Consider the following 13,540-nt stretch of genomic DNA (forward strand, 5'->3'; position numbering starts at 1 on the left):
AGCGGGAACCCGGGCCAGTGAACCGTCTGCATCCTGGCTTGCATATCACGCTGACGAAGTCTCCGCCTGGGCCAAGCGAGCGTTGATTGTGGTTCATCGAAACCATCGGACGTTGGAAGCAGTGACCAGACCAGAAAGTCGGAATGGAAACATCTGGACGTCGTCTGTTCTTGCCCCGCCAACGCCGCACGTGCACGATGTCGCGGTTGGATCTCAGACACACGAAGATCATTGCGAAGTCTGGCTATCTTCACCGAATTTTCATCTGCGAATCCGTATTTCAATGAGGATGCGAATCTATCACGAAACTACTGTTCAGGCCGGCTGCTAGCTCGTGCGTCAACTCGTAGCCCTATATTCCCACGCTGTTGAGCACCTGACACGAGCAAATTGATCGGAGTATCGTCGGGGGAATAGCAAATGAAGAGGTACTATGGTACTTGATTGCGACCGCACCGTAGTCGTTCAGCAACCAAGTGTTGGTAGCAGTAAGTACATCGTTGAGATGCACTGTTTCCTGCTGTGCTGGTGTTGGAAAGGCACTGCGGCAAGTGACTTCGGGAGTAACTTCCGCGCCGCTTATCCTGCGTGCCTGCTTTCTCAGCAGGCGAAGCAGCGCTCAACCTCCATGTCCCCGGAATAGCATGTGAACACGTTCTGCGTATCATGAGGAAGGATAGTGGAGTACTGTGCCGTCTCTGGGGTCTTGCGCTGAATGTGATCGGCATAAAGATACCGTTTGGGCAAGCCGAAGAAACCGCCATCAAAGCTGTGCCTGACGTCTCATTACTCGACCACGCAAGAACGATGGGCACTCTACATGTAGTTCGGCGTCTGTGAATCAGAGCATGTTTGCCAGTATCTTGGAGTACCTAATCACCTTCCCATCAAAAGCCATCCTTCCACATTGCATTCACTATCACAGCACCTAAAATCCGAAATGCATGGCTCAAGACCAATTCTTCTATACGAATGCTAACTCATTGACCAAAAGAGGCTTTCCATCAACGTTGCCTCCTTCTCTTCTCATACGCCTCATCGAGGATGCTTTTAGCTTGAATCTACCAATCATCCTGCTTCCGTCCATGCATAGCAGCCTGACGCTGTCTAAGCGCCTCTGCTAATCCACCAGCGATACTACCACTGCTGTCCCGCGCGCTCTCCATTGTGCTACCCCCACTACCACTGTACCCACTATCCCGTCCAGAGTCACCGTTGACGGCTTTCCTGGCGGCAGGACGTTTGGCAGGTGGAGCCGGAGGCTTGGGCTTGCTGTTTGCAGGGCGAGCGGGTGGCGCTGGGGGTGGAGCAGGTGCTGCTGAACGTACTTCCTCAAGGTATGCAGACGGCGCCCAGCCGGATGCGGATTTGTCAAGACGGGATGCTAGCCACCAACCTGTTGAAGCCTCGTTAGTATTTCGCGTTAGTGGAAGATCAGGATGAACGTACCATTGCCCTCCTTCTGTGTGACCAGGATGATTTCATCCTTCCCTAAACTCAACTCTCCAGCGCTCTGACCTGCAAAGTCATATAGCGCCTTGTATCGAGGTTCCTTCGGCTGAGCTGGCGCTGGCGGCGGTGGGGGTGGAGGAGGAGGTGTGCGTGATGAGCCGGCTGACGCGGTACGCGCATGAGAGCCCGCACCGTTCGACAAGGCAGCGACGGGCGCCGGAACAGGTCTGGCTTGCGACACTTCTGGCTGAGGGACAGGTCTCGGTTGCGGGGCGGCAGGCGTGGGTACAGCTCTTGGTTGTGCTGGACGAGAGGCGAGCTTCGAAGGACCTCCGCCAGGACCACCGGGCCGCAACAGCTTACCCTTTGTGATGGGCTTTGCGGCGATCTGCTTGCCTTTGGGCGTGGGCTTGGAAACGGAGTTGGGTGGCTCTCCTGGCCCAACGTGGATGGTGCCACTCTTGTACTGGTCATCTCTCGGTACGGCGGGATCTTTGACGACCTTGACCTGAGCTGGCTTGCCAGGCTTCTTGTTGTATTGGATGCTACGGTGTGTTAGCCATTTTCGGATGCATGCCGACTGTGGAACTTACGTCTCGCCTATTTGGAGTGTCATTGCGCCTCGCAGCACGTTGTGCAGCTGAGTGAAGAACTCAGTCTTGAATACGCAGTTCACTAGTGGATCGGGGTCTGTTGGTGACCCAGCGCCGATCGAGAACCAGTCGTCTTTGAGTGTTGAACAGCTGATCATCTTGATGGCGCCAACGGGTATTACCCTCTCAGGCAAAATCTGGATTTGCCCTTTGACCGAGGCAACCTTGACCAGGTAAACGTTCTTCTTTGTCAGAATGAGCGTGCGAGCTTCTGGTTTACTTGATCGACCGAGCTTCGATACAAGCACTTCCGCCCTGCACGAGAATGGCACCTCTTCGTTCGGAGCTATGCCGACCGCTTGGGCCATGACCTCACCAGTGCCACCTTTGTTTCCGATACCAAGGTAGTCGCCCATGAATCTTCGGGAACCGATCAAACTGTATCTTCTGCGTTCTTTCCGTCCTCCGAGTATCTTGTGACCTTGGTCGCGCCATTCGATGAATTCCTTGCCGCCATTAAGCTTGCGCCAGAACCGCTGGATGCGCGTCGCGCACTCTGCTCGGTATCGTAGATAGTTTCTCCATGCGCGCTGGATGCGAATAGCCATGTTGTGCCAGTACTTGTCTCGCATAGTCTCCAAGGCGAACAGTGTCTCGGGTGTCTTGATGAAGACCTTCGTTGTACCGATTTGGAACTCCTCGGCTGGAATGTTGGTATCCTTCAAGATCTGTTTAGCACCCGTCTCGTAGTCCCCGGTCCAGGTGTACTCTCCGGCATATGAGCACTTTGGTGACAGCAGGAAGAACCGTTCCACGAACTTATCGAAGGTCTGACGGGATGCAAAACCAGCTCTCCGAATGCGCACGTTTTCTTGCAGACCCAGGTACTTGACCTGATGTAGTACGTTGGCATCGGTGAATTCCTTGGGCGATTTGTTCTCGTTGGGCTTGATGGTACGGATGTAAGACGGACGGGCTTGCATCAAAGTCGTCACCAGGTCGTTCGCAGAGGCTTTGATCTTATCTCCAGCCGTCGGGGGTCGCCGCCTGTTGTCCTGGTCCACCTGGTGGGGGAAGAGAGTATGCACAAAGGTGTTGCTGCTCTGACCAAGCAGGTTTAGCAAGTCTTTCAACAACTGATCCTTGTTCTTGTCGGTCATGCCATCGATCGCGTACGAGACCTCACCAGCATAGTGCTTGATGACGAACTGGCCCTGGCGAGGCGTGAAGTTGGGGTTCGACGAGAGAGCGTTAAGTCTCTGGACGAATGTTTGATCCGCGGCAGTAGGATCGGCGTGGGCTGTCGCACAAGCGTCGTTCAGGGCTGCGAAAACACCCGGTGGTCGCTTCTCCTCAATCAGGTCGCATACAATTTTGTTGTCGAAGTACTTGATGGGAGTCCACTTGATCTGCTCGCGCTCGTACTCTTCTTGTTCCGCCTTGAGCGTCAACTGGATAAAGATTTGCTGTAGCTTCTCGTTGACGTAGTTGATGCACAACTGCTCGAAGCTATTCTTTTCGAAGATCTCGAAGCCGTAGATATCCAAAATACCAATCGACTGGGCGGTCGCACCTCGGGCCTTCAAAGAGACGTTGACGCGCTCCACGATCCAGTCGAAGAGGTTGAAGTAGATTCCCTTGGAGAGTGCGTCGCGGACTGCATTTGCTTGCGCGCAGTTCAGAGGCACGTCGTACACGGAACCTCGTCGCCCTCCTCGACTTGTCTCCATAACACGAATGGTCAGAGCTTTGTTGACATGCGACGCATCGACTTCGAGGAGATAGGCTACGAAATCTACTACCGACTGGTCGACAATAGCTGCGTTGCCCGAGTCATCCTCACGGAACGACACATTTCCTAGCCATAAAATTGCTGCAAGCATCCGGAATATGTTGTCCTGCTCCGCTTGTTGTAATCCAATAACCTTCATGGCGTTCAGCGTGTCGTCGAACTCGGCGTGGTCGTCGATTCCTGGAACGTCGAAACATTTCGATTTGCTCGTGTAGAGGTAGGCTTGCGGTTGTTGTAATCCGAAGATTTCTGTGCATGTCAGCGCGAGTCTGATGTCTGGTGAGACTGGGCGTACCTCTGTATTGTGAGGATGCGGCTTTTGTGAATTGGTAGAAGATGTGGAAGTTGCGCTCGTTCACGATCTGACCCGTCACTCGGGTCTTCTCGAGCAGGTAGTTGTTGATGTTTGCTCCGACTGGCTCTCCCTGGGCGTTGAAATGGATCTCGAGATACTTTCCGAACCGCGACGAGTTGTTGTTCCTCAGCGTTTTCGCGTTTCCGAAGGACTCGAGCAGCGGGTTGGTGGCCAGCACCATGTCCTTGATCTCCTGGATAGATGAATTGCTACCTCCCGAGACATTGGCGATGTACTGCATAAGTCGCTTCGCGGCTTCTGTCTTTCCCGCTCCTGATTCGCCGGAGATGATGACACATTGGTTCTCCTTGTATGCGTTCATGTTGTAATAGGCGGACTCGGCGATTGCGAAGACGTGAGGGGGTACCTATGCCTCATTAGCCCTGGGAGTTGGTGGACAGCTATGCACCGCACCTCCAGCCTGTTCTTGCCCTTGTAACTCTCCAGCACTTGGTCGGTGTAGATGCCCACTGCCACTTGTCAGCATCCCCCTCTGAGGCGCATGTCCTGTCACCTACAGTCGCGGAACGGGTTGACTGAGACCAGCACGTGGCCGATGTATGTCTGCGCCCATAGTCAGTCGCTGTCCTAGTCTATCGCTGCGTGGGTGTGCGACGCGGGGCTGGCGCAAGCGGGTCGACGCACGTATATCTCGCCATTTTCGAATCGCTTCTTCAGGTTCTCGTTGATGGCCTCATTCGAGACCTTGCTGATCAAGGTGAGATCCGATACACCGACTTCCTTCTTCTTGGTGGTCTCGAAGACGGCCTTGGTAGCGAACTGGGCCTTTGGCTGAGCGCCGCCTCCGGCCTTGCGCGCGGCGCGGTTGGTTTTCCCCTACAAATCACCTGTATCAGCCTGTGTTCCTCCCCCGAATCTCTCTGCATCCTACCATGATTGGTGCCCGACGTCGAGCTGGGACCTGTAGCTTGAGCCGGCCAGTGGGGTAGGACGTGTGCTGCGGATTTCAGAGAGCAGCGATATGGTAATAATGGACGGCAAAGCCAGGTAGAACCAGTATGGGGAGAGCAGTCGCTCGGGGGTGTGGGCGTGTAAAGATGGCTGCAATGCGGCGGTTGTAGAGACCGGCCAACGTCAGAGCCCTGGATGGAATCGGGCGCTTCGGAGGGTACTCGCCCCATCGTCCCAGCACAGCCACAGCTATTCAAGTACGACGTACGCGCAAGCTGCCGCCGCGGCTGGAATTTCCTCGTCATCTCCATTCACCCCCATTTCCTGTCGGGCTGCACACACCAGACTGTCATGCATTGTAACTATGTCACTTCCTACAACATCTCCCCTCATACTACTTGATCATTCACCGTCGCCGCTGCGAACCCATCCAGGCTCGGCCCAGTTTCCGCATCAAAGTGTCGCAGCAAACGCCTCACACAAGGACGACCCGGGTGTGCCGCGTACGCATAATTTCTCGTGACGTGTCACAAACTTAGGCATTAGGCACCAACGTTCTCATGGTCGTGACCGGATGCTCATTCAAACTAATCGCTAGGAGAAAACGCCAGCAACATGCAAACCGTCGTGAATGAGTGTTCGAACAACAGCACTGCTCAGTAGCAGAGACGACGCCGTGGAAATGCCCAAAACCCTAATAGAAATATCCCAGATCCCAAAAACGCCATCGCTCCAAGGTCGTCATTCAATCATCATGAGAAAACATCACCGCCAAAACGCCCAACGCTCGCCCAGTCCAGCCGCTTGGACTCTTCTAGTTGCGGACCGCCCCAGGAATACACCTTGGGGTCTACGAGGCAGCCCAGACCGCCTTCCTGACACCATTCTGACACGACAGCATATATGAATTCGATCTTCGCGCGGAGGAGGTTGCCCTCTGTGAGCTCTTTGTAACTGTCTTCCTTGTCGGCTGAGCCGTAGAGAAGTTGTTGCAATGAACCGCGAAGATGTGCTCTGGCCTTTACGTGCTTCCACGGCACGTTTCCTGTCTCTTCGAGAAGAGACGTCGCATCCAGAGGAAGGCATAAAAAGTGCCCGTAGCTTGCATCTGACGACAAGACGAGTTTGGTGTGGTCGGGAAAGTTGAACTAAACATACTGTTAGACGGGCTTTGTGAAAACTGGCAAAGGCGCTTACTTGGAAGGAGCCGTCGTCGAAACCCCAGATCCCGACGTTACCAAGGCGTTGGTAGAAGCGAACAAAATTCACGCGGGGATCTTTTCTGAGCGGCTTTTCTTCGTCGCCAAAGGTTGCGCACATGTACTTTCCAAACTTGTGCCACACTGTCCGGATCTCCTCAATACGTCGCGATTCGAGCACTTCAATCTCCGACAGTCCCCGGTCTTTCTTCACAGTCGTGTAGTAGTTGAGCGCAACGCTTTTGGCAAGCTCTCGGTTGCCTCCAGCCTTTCGCAGGTGGTTGTATCCGTCCGTGGCAAACGCGATCGTAACGGGGTATTGATCCTCTGCAGAGAGGAGTGTCCCGATACTACCATCGTTGAGGACGTACCCCACTCCGTATCTCCGGCTGTAATCTACCCATTTTGCGACAAACGGTAATTGCGGTGGCTGGTCTCTTCTTGACTTTGTAGGCTTCTTGTCAAGGGCTCGTTCAAGGTTATCGCGGAATGTCATCAAGCGCGCCAACACGGTCACTGGGTCAGTCGCAGGCATGTCGTTGCTGACGGTCCGATAGCGGGGAGCACTTCGCGCTGAAGTTGGTTGCGGCGCAGGTTCCGATTTCGCGCTCTCTCGAGCGCTTGTTCGGGAGACTCTTAGAGGTGGGAGGTCAGGGAGTCCGTTCGACGTGGTCTTTGGCGCTTCCTTTGCGGTTTCCTTCGCTGTTCGTGCGCGCGTCGAAGTTCGTGCCTCACGAGGGACGCGTAGTGGCGCAGGTGCGGAAGCCGTGCTCGCAGTAACACGTCCAGTGTTGGAGATCTTGCGGGCTGCTCGTAACCGCGTCGGCTGTTTGTCAAGTATCCTGTGCGCGGGCTCTGGCTCTTCGGCTGGCTCAACGTTCTCCTTCAATGTCTGCATCGGCTGTGGTTCTCTCCTTGGGGCTCTGGATGCACGAGTCTTCGTCCGCTCGTTCCCGGTAGTTTCTGACAGGGCTTGGCTTTCAGATGACGATTCCTTCTCTTCCGATATTTCGCTGAGCCCTCCCGGGGCTTGATGAGGCCACTGCGTGCGGGCAGGGAAAGGTACGTAGACGACATCTTTAGAGAACGGGATGTTTGGTTGCTTGCCGGCTTCAATCTCCTTTTGACAATCTCTTGCTACTGTCTTGTTGGTTCTGCGACCGAAGGTTCCAAATGCCTTTCCTTGTTCGTATTCGCCCACCGATGAGGACTTGCAAAGCGCCCACCACTCCTCAGTGTATCCACGCCTAATCGTGGATGCTGTTGGTGGGCGGTTCTTCGGCCACTTCGGCACTCGCGAGGTACATTCACTGCTCAGCTCCAATGGGATATAGCCCAGTTTGAAGAAAGGGTGCGCAACGATCTGGTCGGGGGTCGGTCGCTCGTCTTCGTGCACCAACAGTAGCGAGACGATGTCGCGGAGGTCGTCGGTGATTTCGTTGGCAAACTTGGCAAGGTCGGGCCAGGTGTATTCGCGAGCCTTCAGCTTCCGGTAGATGTCTTCGCGCTTGGCGGCATGGAATGGCGCCCTTCCGACCGCGAGTGTGTACATCATGATTCCAATAGCCCACAGATCGACCTTCTCGTCATGGCCCTTTCCTGTCTTCTCCAAGACCTCTGGTGCAAGGTAGTTTGGTGTACCACACATGGTTGTTCGACGGATCGCCCCATAGTCGCTCTGTGACACCAGTAGTGCAGCGAGACCGAAGTCGCCGACTTTGACATTCATATCGCGGTCGAGGAAGAGGTTGCCTGTCTTGAGATCGCGGTGTACGATGTTCCGTTGGTGGAGGTATTTGATTGCGCCGCACGTCTGGATCATGAACCGCCGGATCTCAGGCATGGTGAAGTATTTGCGCTTCTTGATCGCATCGGCAAGAGAACCGTTTTCGCATAGCTCCAGGACAACGTAGGTGCTTGATTCGAAAGAAAACGCGCGGAAGAACTCGACGATGTTGGGATGAGATAGCTTCGAGTGGATCTGTAGTTCCGTGACAAACTGCGGCGCGTCAGCAAATAGCCATGCATTCCTCCCGAGCTTCCAGTACCTTTTGCGCCAGTTTGGGGGGCTCCATTTTGGATTTCACAATCTTCAAAGCGACGGTCGAGCTGCCGAGGTGTTCGTGGCCCAGCAGCTTTGCGCGGTGGCAGATCGCGAAGCCGCCTTTGCCCAGCTGCGATCCCGTTTCATATTGCAGTCCCTCGGGGTCCTGAACCACGGCCGGCGGGGCATCTGCGTGTATCGACGAGGCAGACATTGGCGTGGAGGTAAATGGAGAGAGATGATGAAATCGGGGACGAGGTCGCAGAGTGTTGATGGCATGTAAACAAGGGCCCTTAGCGTCGTTGCTAGGGCTGTCGGCCAATCGGTGCCCGGCACAGTCCGCTCGATGCACAGCGACTTGCACAAGCGTGCACTGGAGATCGTGCTTCACGATCCAGTACGAGTTCGACTTAGTCGTGTGCGCTGGCCATGCGTCTCGTCACGTCTCCCGCGTTGTCATGGAGCTGCTGGGCCCGCAGTCAATCGCCATCACTGTCGGTGGATCTCCGGCAGCGCAAGGCAGCATCGATTTGAACATCGAACCTGCAGCCATGCGCACCACCACGAATAATCCTACACCACTTTGCTATACAGCTGTTCCGATGCGTCTATCTGTATGAGGCTTGCGATGCACAGCCGTCCACCGGTCAATTGTCTCTGTACCTCCCCGCGACCATCCGAAACGCTCTCGTAACCAAACATGTCTCTCACGCTCAAGGTCACATCACTGTTCGTCAGAACGCTTGCGAAGCCTGTAGCAGTATGTTGGTCAGCCTCGGGGATCTTCAGTCATAATTGACACATTCCAGAATGCCATCAAACGCAATGCCCACGAACACGACCGCTTTCGCCGGATATGCGTCAAATTTGCCCAAGGTTTGCATCGCGTCGATATGCGCATGCGCCTCGGCCTCCTCCAGGACCCGGCTGTTATCGACAGACAGATTAAGAAGGAAGTCCAATTAGCAGAGGCTGCGCGGAAAAAAGCAGCCGCCCCAACGGTCCTCACGGAGGAGGAAATGAAGGCGGAAGAAGCTCTTACAGAGAAGGAACGAGAAGCTATCAAGAAGAAGACTGAAGAGAGAATCAAACCCCGTATCCGACCTCTATCCGAACAAAAGGCCATCGAGATGGGCGCCAACTTCGCTGCCGAGACTTTCATATTCGCTGTTGGAATCGCCGTAATTCTTGTTGAGCAATGGCGACAAAGAAGGAAGGCACGCAATGCCAGAGACGATATAAGAGAAGACTTGGAGGAGGTGCAGGCTGAGCTCAAGGCAGTCAAGGCAGAATTTGAGGAGTTCAAGGCGAAGCACCCGGAGCCTGCTTCCTCAAAGATACTAGGGTTCTTCACGGGCAGTGGAAAGAAGGAAGACAAGAAGCCTGAAGCCGTGGGCGCCGAAGCGAGGCCAGCATCTGTCGAGGCTCTACCCAATGCTGCCCAAGCGACGAATGCGACATCTGCAGCGCACGAGCAGTCGCCAGCCGATAAGCCCTCACAACATAAGGATCTAGGGATGTACACCAGGGAAGCGTAGATATGTACATCGTACGGGCATACATTCTCGAGGCTCGACTCATGGCTATGCCATGTCGAAAGCGCCATTCGGATACACTCCTCTCATATACCCAACACAATGATAGAAGCATGAAGTTTTCCATTCCCTACAGTGTCGTGATCCCAAAATCTTCTGTTTCTAGCTTCGTGTCCTGATTTGACCTTCAGTTTACATCCGCTGGTTGCTCTTCCCGTCGCGACCCACGCACCTTCTACAACAAGAAGCTTAGCTCACAGACACTGACTAGGGCCACGTACAAACAATACAGTCCCTCGATATCTCAGAGACACACACTCAATCATATCGACACCAGGTCATCCCCAATTGCCTCGGAGATCCACATCTGCTTACCCTCGGTATGGGTCTTCTGTACCACACCAGCGATACTACGCGTTGTCCCGATGAGAAGGAGCAATCCATCATCCCAGGTGCAGAAAGGCGCCTCATGAACGTTGTCGCCCCTTTTCAACTGGACGGAGGAGCAGACTACTATTCGCAAGCGTTCAACGACAGAACCATCCACTCTCAGCAACGTCACCACCCCCAACTCCCTCGCCAATCTCACAACGCGCCTTCCGTCCCCCCACCACCGCCTCGTCACCCATCTCGTACCCTTGGCAATGCAGTCAACGACCTACTTCCTTACTGCACAACCGAGCCGCCTCTGAGCCAAGCGCAAGTCATCGCTCTAAGCGATGTTGTGGGTAGTCTGAAGGAACTCGTTGTACTGGCTCTAGGTGCTGCTTCTGGTGTGCCGGGGAGTATGAAGAAACTAGAGGGTGCAGTGGGTTCGCAGGCTGCAGTGAACATTGTGGAGTTCTTTGCCGACGAATGGGAGATCGAGGGTTGAGAAGATTCATCGGTGTTGGGTCAGAAGTGAGGGGGTGGTTTGCTACTGCAGGGTGCATATGGGAGGTTATAAGGGGTCATGTGGATGCAATGATGAGAAGCACAGGTAATCATGAGGAAGATGTGAGGCTCACGGGTGGTGGTGGGAAGTTGTATCATTCGCTACCAAGGAAAAAATCCCGCGCTCGCTACTCAACCATCCACCGCACCCACGAAGTACAAAAGACTTGCCCCTCCCGCCTCCTTGCTGCTCTGCACCTCCAAGTCGAACAGACCGAGGGTATGTCAGCACATCATCTCGATCGACGATGGAGAAGAAAGTCAGACGGCACTACAGACCGGTGACGACAAGCGATCGATGTCTTCGGGACGTCGATTATCTGTTCTGAGGTCAAAGAAAACGAAACAGGATAGCGGCGCCGACCGGTGATGACAAAAGGTCGATGTCTTCGCGATGTCAATATTCCGTCCTGAGGTCAAAGACATGGCTGTGCATGGAAGAACTGAGGCCAAGCTTAGGATCATAATCTACTCTTGTGACCTTCAAAAAGATCTGCCGTAGCAAATAAGTTAGTGACTGAAAGGTGCCGTCCCGGAAGAGAGCTTTCGACCGATCCGGAAAGCTCAGTGCAAGAGACGCGTCGGCTGATAGGCCACCTACCTCGACTTTATTTTGACTCTTTCATGAACGAAGCGCATCGCTCTCAGAACTCAGAGGATATGTTGAGAATCGAGATGTTTGAGCGAGTAGCCCTTCATTTTCCTGTGGTAAGAGTAAGAAGACCCCATGGTCCGAGAAGGGTGAAAAGCATAGACGCATGTATTGAGTAATATTATGTATTACTGTAACGACAAGGTATCATACATTAACCACTACACCCTCCATATACACAATCAGTCAAGCGATGGTATCAAAGCAGGCGTATATCAACACTCCAACCTCTCATGAATGGCCTCAGAAACAAGGACGCAAAAGCACTGCGACGGTGCTGGGCAATCTACGAAGACCCGAAGCTGGTGATGTTAATCCCAATATCAGCCAACGCTGGTCCAACATCGAGATTCAGGTTGATCGTATTGCTCTTGATCGCATCTTCGTAGTAGGTCAAGTGCTGGCCATCTTTGATACTCGAGTTGCCCACAATCTCGAGCGGCAGCACAGCATTGTTGTACTTGTTCTGAATCAGGCCCAAGATAGCGAGCTGGTCGACGTGGCTTTGCAGAGGGAATACGTTGTCGCCGGGCTTGAGGTAGAGGTTTGGAATGAGTGCGTAGCCAATTGCGGTGCCGTCGACGGCTAGGTTCATGGTGATGTTGCCTAGGTCGAGGGTCATGACAGAGGGGTTGGGAATGCTGACGTTGGCAATGAGGTTGGAGCCATCGGAAAGGATCTCGTCTGTGCCGGAGAGAATGCGCACGTCGCTGATGTTGAGTCCGGAGAGCTTGTTTAAACCTGCAAACACAATCAGACTAGTTCTTACTGTAGCTTCAATGAGACATACCCTTCATCGTAATGACTTTGTTGTAATCGACGTCCATGGTAGGCAGGCCAGAGAGGTGAATGTTGGTCTTGCCGTCAAGGTGAATTTGGAGTGTCTCGCTGTCCAGCACAGCCTTGGTGTAACTGGAGAACTCGACATCACTCGCGAAAATGACATCTTGGTCGACGGTGACGCGGGTCTCTGCCTCAGATTTCGCTTCCGGTATGGTGATGTAGATAAAGGGGTCTTGTCCTGGTAGCGATAGTCCAGCTTTGAAACTGTCAATCTTCGGGTGATAACTACTGCCACTCCTGATGACTGTATCAATCTTCAGGTGGACACCTTCTGGCTTCGGGTTGGTAACCTCCTGAGCAGTAACTTCGAGTGTCGAGGAGTTGATCTCATGCTGTGCCTTATTTGGTATGCCGACAAATATGATTGGCAGAACAATGACCAACACAATGATCACGAGGACCAGGCAATCTGACGTAATGTAAACACGAAGAACATTGAGGCTGTCGGGAGAGGCTTACCACACCACCAGAACTTTCTGCAGTGGTTCTTCATACGCCCTTTCGCGCCTGGCGTGGGTCCTGGCGGGTAGAGCTTGTTCATAACGCCGCCTTTTTTCTGGGGCGTTGTATACACATCGTCCGCCCGTGTTGCTCCGCCCTCTTTGCTCTCCATATTGACGGTCTCGTGTGAAGTGTAAAGATGTTGTTGTGTACAGTTCGATAGCTCTACCGCCCACCGGTTGATGGCGATTCAGAGCAGCTGTGGGTTCTTCAGGGGACAGACCCGCAGGGTGTCGCACGCGAATTAAGTAGAAATAAGAAAATACACCAAGACTTCCAAGGACGGTATGAACGCGGAGGTACGCGGGGAACGCACACCTTGTGGATGTCAAAAGCTGGGGAATGTGTAGGAGACTGGCACATGCGCGAAAACGACCGAGACCCCTCTTACGCCAAATACCAATTGGCTGTGCACCGATGGCAAGGCGAATGTCGAAAAGGGTACGATCAGTGACAGGCCTCTTAGCGATTTTCATGAAGATGACGGGTTGCCCGAGAAAGTAGCCTGTTGCGGATACGCTCCGAAGCACTCACCACCTATCCGGTCGCATTACAAAGCCGAGGCAGCGCAGGCATTCGAAGGATCAACTGGCACATGCGTGAGGGATGTCTAAAGAAAGCGGCCACATTTTGTAATCTATGGCGCCGAAGAGCCGTGAGTGGATAGGACTGCGAGAGGGACCAAGCTACTCGGCAAAGCCCGTCTATCTGGATTGGCTCGTCCTACTA

The 13,540-nt window shown here is 53.8% G+C and overlaps 4 protein-coding genes across 4 annotated transcripts; 2 read left to right on the forward strand and 2 right to left on the reverse strand.

The window, feature by feature from the left end:
• Positions 1-1,061: 1,061 nt before the first annotated feature.
• Positions 1,062-8,561, reverse strand: J4E79_009928 (uncharacterized protein; the record flags this gene model as incomplete). Its single annotated transcript, XM_049358768.1, has 10 exons — positions 1,062-1,396; positions 1,450-1,997; positions 2,046-4,086; positions 4,133-4,559; positions 4,607-4,662; positions 4,711-4,756; positions 4,838-5,029; positions 5,890-6,252; positions 6,302-8,302; positions 8,352-8,561. The coding sequence occupies 10 exons, from the start codon at positions 8,559-8,561 to the stop codon at positions 1,062-1,064; spliced, it is 6,219 nt and encodes a 2,072-aa protein (XP_049206871.1).
• Positions 8,562-9,047: 486 nt separating this feature from the next.
• J4E79_009929 (uncharacterized protein) lies at positions 9,048-9,885 on the forward strand (the record flags this gene model as incomplete). The annotated part of the gene is made up of 2 exons (XM_049358769.1): positions 9,048-9,107; positions 9,157-9,885. The coding sequence occupies 2 exons, from the start codon at positions 9,048-9,050 to the stop codon at positions 9,883-9,885; spliced, it is 789 nt and encodes a 262-aa protein (XP_049206872.1).
• Positions 9,886-10,264: 379 nt separating this feature from the next.
• On the forward strand, positions 10,265-10,756 carry J4E79_009930 (uncharacterized protein; the record flags this gene model as incomplete). Its single annotated transcript, XM_049358770.1, has 1 exon — positions 10,265-10,756. One exon carries the CDS (start codon positions 10,265-10,267, stop codon positions 10,754-10,756), a length of 492 nt encoding a protein of 163 aa, XP_049206873.1.
• Positions 10,757-11,753: 997 nt separating this feature from the next.
• Positions 11,754-12,923, reverse strand: J4E79_009931 (uncharacterized protein; the record flags this gene model as incomplete). Its single annotated transcript, XM_049358771.1, has 3 exons — positions 11,754-12,208; positions 12,258-12,719; positions 12,770-12,923. 3 exons carry the CDS (start codon positions 12,921-12,923, stop codon positions 11,754-11,756), a joined length of 1,071 nt encoding a protein of 356 aa, XP_049206874.1.
• Positions 12,924-13,540: the final 617 nt, after the last annotated feature.

The sequence above is a fragment of the Alternaria viburni genome (genome assembly GCF_023758015.1).
Source record: "Alternaria viburni strain BMP 2772 chromosome Unknown scaffold_27, whole genome shotgun sequence".
In the NCBI taxonomy this organism is placed as follows: Eukaryota; Fungi; Ascomycota; class Dothideomycetes; order Pleosporales; family Pleosporaceae; genus Alternaria; species Alternaria viburni.